The 3,625-nt window shown below is 26.7% G+C and overlaps 1 protein-coding gene across 1 annotated transcript; it reads right to left on the reverse strand.

The window, feature by feature from the left end:
- Positions 1-1,479: 1,479 nt before the first annotated feature.
- Positions 1,480-3,151, reverse strand: LOC123198834 (cysteine-rich and transmembrane domain-containing protein WIH1). The gene is made up of 4 exons (XM_044613621.1): positions 2,998-3,151; positions 2,761-2,828; positions 2,556-2,688; positions 1,480-1,662 (listed from the first exon to the last, which is right to left on the reverse strand). The coding sequence occupies exons 2-4, from the start codon at positions 2,813-2,815 to the stop codon at positions 1,617-1,619; spliced, it is 234 nt and encodes a 77-aa protein (XP_044469556.1). The 5' UTR covers positions 2,816-2,828; positions 2,998-3,151; the 3' UTR covers positions 1,480-1,616.
- Between the last annotated feature and the right edge of the window lie 474 nt (positions 3,152-3,625).

Below are 3,625 nucleotides of genomic sequence, written 5' to 3' on the forward strand. Positions count from 1 at the left end.
ACATATTATTGACGATATTTCTTACTAAGCCCATATATATATGTTCCATATATTTTTTGTATTCGAATTTTATGACTCTTTATTTACAAACATATTTTTATCATTTGTCATATTATATTCGTATAATTTTCGTGCTCTTTTTTTTCTGTTCCCGTATTTATTAAGTAAACCCAAAATCAAGCATAAATGAATAACCCTTTCTCACTCAAAATTAAACTCGTTAATGAAGCAACAATATTAGAAATTGAAACTACCATTTTATCCTTATTATTATATTTATTAAAATAATCATATAATTTTAAAATAACAAAAATTAAAATAAATTCTTGAATATCTAAATTATATAAGAAGTTTTCTAAGGATTAAAATTCTATATTTAAAACGTTTGAGTTTGTTAGAAATTTTTTTTTTGTTTTTTCAAAATTAATAAATAGTAAAATTACTATTTTGCCTTTATGCAATTACGCTATTAGTCTTTTTTTAAATATAATTTGATTTTCGATGAGAAAAGAGATGGAACATTTTATAAGCTGAACCATGGGTGAGAAAATGTTATTTTTTTACATTATTTTACATTATTTTTTTTTAAAATTATGAAAATGTAAAATATGCGTTAAAGATTTAGATAACCAAAAATTGAGTTTTTTGTTTTATATAATTATGGTATTACGGTAATTAATTAAAAATATAAAAGACATTTTTCGTACTTTAAAATTTTCATAAAAAAGGGAAAACGTTTAAAAAGGTGAAAATATATGTTTAATACGGGAAATATATAAAACACTTGTTTAATACATTTTAGATTCAAAAATTCAGATCGACGTGTTTAATATGTAAATTAAACGGAAACACGAATTAAAAGTGAATAATATATGTTTTTACTAAGAATTTGAGTAGAAAAATGTTATTTACTTATTTATGTCAATTAAGGGTAGAAAAAAATTTTAAGGCCAAACCTTCTAAGAAAATTTAAATTACTCTAAATTAATTAACAAGTTTTTGAGGAGAAAAAGTGGATAAATTTAGATTATCATGAGAATGTAAATACAAATCATTAACTTGGGTGCAAATTATGGCCCAGATTAAAAGAGTCATGTTGGGCTGATGCCCAAAATTTCAAGCGATACAACACTGATTTCATCAATTCGAAAAAAAGTAATAATATTATATAGATAATTTTATATTATATAATTAGATTAATAAAAGTTAAGGAAAAATAATATTTAATCATATAATAATATATTATTATTTATGTATAAAGTTATATGTAAAAATTGAGCGTACAATTTTATTGTTAAAAAAATCCGCGGATGAGATTCCCATCAATAATTTGTCAATTAGATAATGGGATAAAGTGTTCATTGAGCACAATATCATATGAGGGCCAAAAGGAATCACATGCGATAAAATATAATACCCGTTTATAATTTAAAATTATTTAATCATATTATAATATATATAAGTATATATATATTTATATATCTAAAATAGTTCATATAATTTTATTATTTTAATTAAGTTGTAATTAATACAAACTCGGTGTTATTATTCTCATCTAAAACAGGAAGATAATTTGCTATAAACATATAACAGAGACGGTGAAGCTTCTCCTCAGATCAAAAGCAAGCGTCGAGAAGGCAACAGCAGCACAGCGCCGCTAAACTGCACATGCAAAACCATTTGTCATTTCAAGAAAAAATATTTTAACTAAGCCTCTTCTCCAAAGAGGTCAAGTTTTCCCAAAATGTGAAGCCCGAATTCTTACAATTGTAATATATAAATAGATTATATAAATTTTATTATACAAATTAAAATAACAATATTTGATTAGATAATTTTAAAATAAAAAAAAAATAATTATATTACTTAAATACAAATTATTGTCTTAATTTGTTTGTATAAGTTATTTGTATAAATTTGTATAGATATGTACATCACACAAATTTATACTGACAAATCATCAGTCAATTTTTGATTAGTCGATGATTTGTCCTCTTTTGAGAGTTGGGAGAAAGCATTGGTACGGTGATTGACTAGCTTCAGCTACCAAATAAGTAAAAGAGAAAAAAGCAAACCCTAAAGAGGAAAAAGTTTCAAATTTTGAATAGAAAAATTATTAATTTTTTAAATTAACAGAGAAAAATTATGAAAAATTTTTAGTTTTTTAAATATTTTCAACTAAATAATGTTGTTATTTATAAGAAAATTTTAACAAAAAATAAAATTACACCAACCGTTAGGTGGGATGGATTAAGTATTTGGCCTTTGTTCAAGGCAATTTTTTCAACCTAACTTTTTGATAAACTCTCCCCCATTAAGGACCATTCTCAGTTTTTTATTTTGTCAATGCAACTTTATTATAGGGAAAAGCGTAACCCTACCCAACATTACACATTCAAGGCCATTTTCATTGACAAAATCTGAACTTTACTGATCGTATCATATTGATCTTCCCATTTCAAAAGAGATTTTCATTCCTAAACAAGAGAGAATCCTATAGCTTGGCTTATGAAAATAAATTATGGTCGGATATAAGAGAGAGAGGATAAACATACCATCCTTCAAGAAAACCAGTTTCTTGCCGGCGAGGAGGCTGCTGCTGAACGTACTGAGGAGGATAAGCCCCCTGCGGAGGATAGCCTTGAACTGGGTACCCTGGTGGAGGGTATGCATCTTTTGGTGGGTACCCTACAATTTTTTTTTTTCAAAAAATCAGATTTTTCTGCATCCGGATCTTGTATGGCTTAAAAAAATACATACCTTGAGGAGGAGGTACCCCAACCGGAGGCTGCTGCTGATGATCGTAGTAACTCATTCTTTGATTTTCTCTGTTAAAAAATTAAAACTATAACTCAGAAAAGAAGAATAAAATTGCGTTGCCTTGTGATGAAGAAATCAAACGATGTAAAAGAACTGGGATGTATAGGGAGGGGAATTATGATAAAATCGGCAAGTGCGAGCTCAGTAGAAGCTTCTCTGAAGAATATAAAACATTACCAAACCGACAGTTGAGGCTTTAAGGCTGAGAGGACTGGCCTTAATTAACGCGCTTTACAGCTTTGGCATTAACAGAAAAGGTAAAGATGGAAATAAAGTGTTAAAGAACAAACCCAATTGTTTAAAGAAAGAATCTTGAAATACTGTTTTGTTATTGAGTTCAACGCTCCTTCTGTTCTTCTAGAGCTGTATACTGTTTATACGCGGACAAGTATAGTTAGGGTTATAATATCGTTCACAAAGACATTGGGTTGATATCGGTCAATTGATAAAAGTAATGGATTTTTTTGGTAAATTCAACTGAATTTTATTGACACAATTCATATCTTTGTATCAACTTATTTACCAAACTAGATTAGAAAAATTTATTATAAAAAACTATGATTTTAGAAAATAATATTAATAGATATGTAATTAAATCGAGATTTCCTAAAAAAATAATTATAAAAACTATTTATTTCTTAAATTAAAATAGAACTCTTTAAAAACTTAATAATTAACCCCATTATGTTAGGAAATTGACTTTAATTACATTACTCAAAAACTATTAAAAACTTGAATTAAAATTTAACTAAAATTGTCTCACATAATTTAGGAATTTCACATGCTCATGTCTCCACATCATCAT

Source organism: Mangifera indica, chromosome 16 (genome assembly GCF_011075055.1).
Source record: "Mangifera indica cultivar Alphonso chromosome 16, CATAS_Mindica_2.1, whole genome shotgun sequence".
NCBI classification, from domain to species: Eukaryota; Viridiplantae; Streptophyta; class Magnoliopsida; order Sapindales; family Anacardiaceae; genus Mangifera; species Mangifera indica.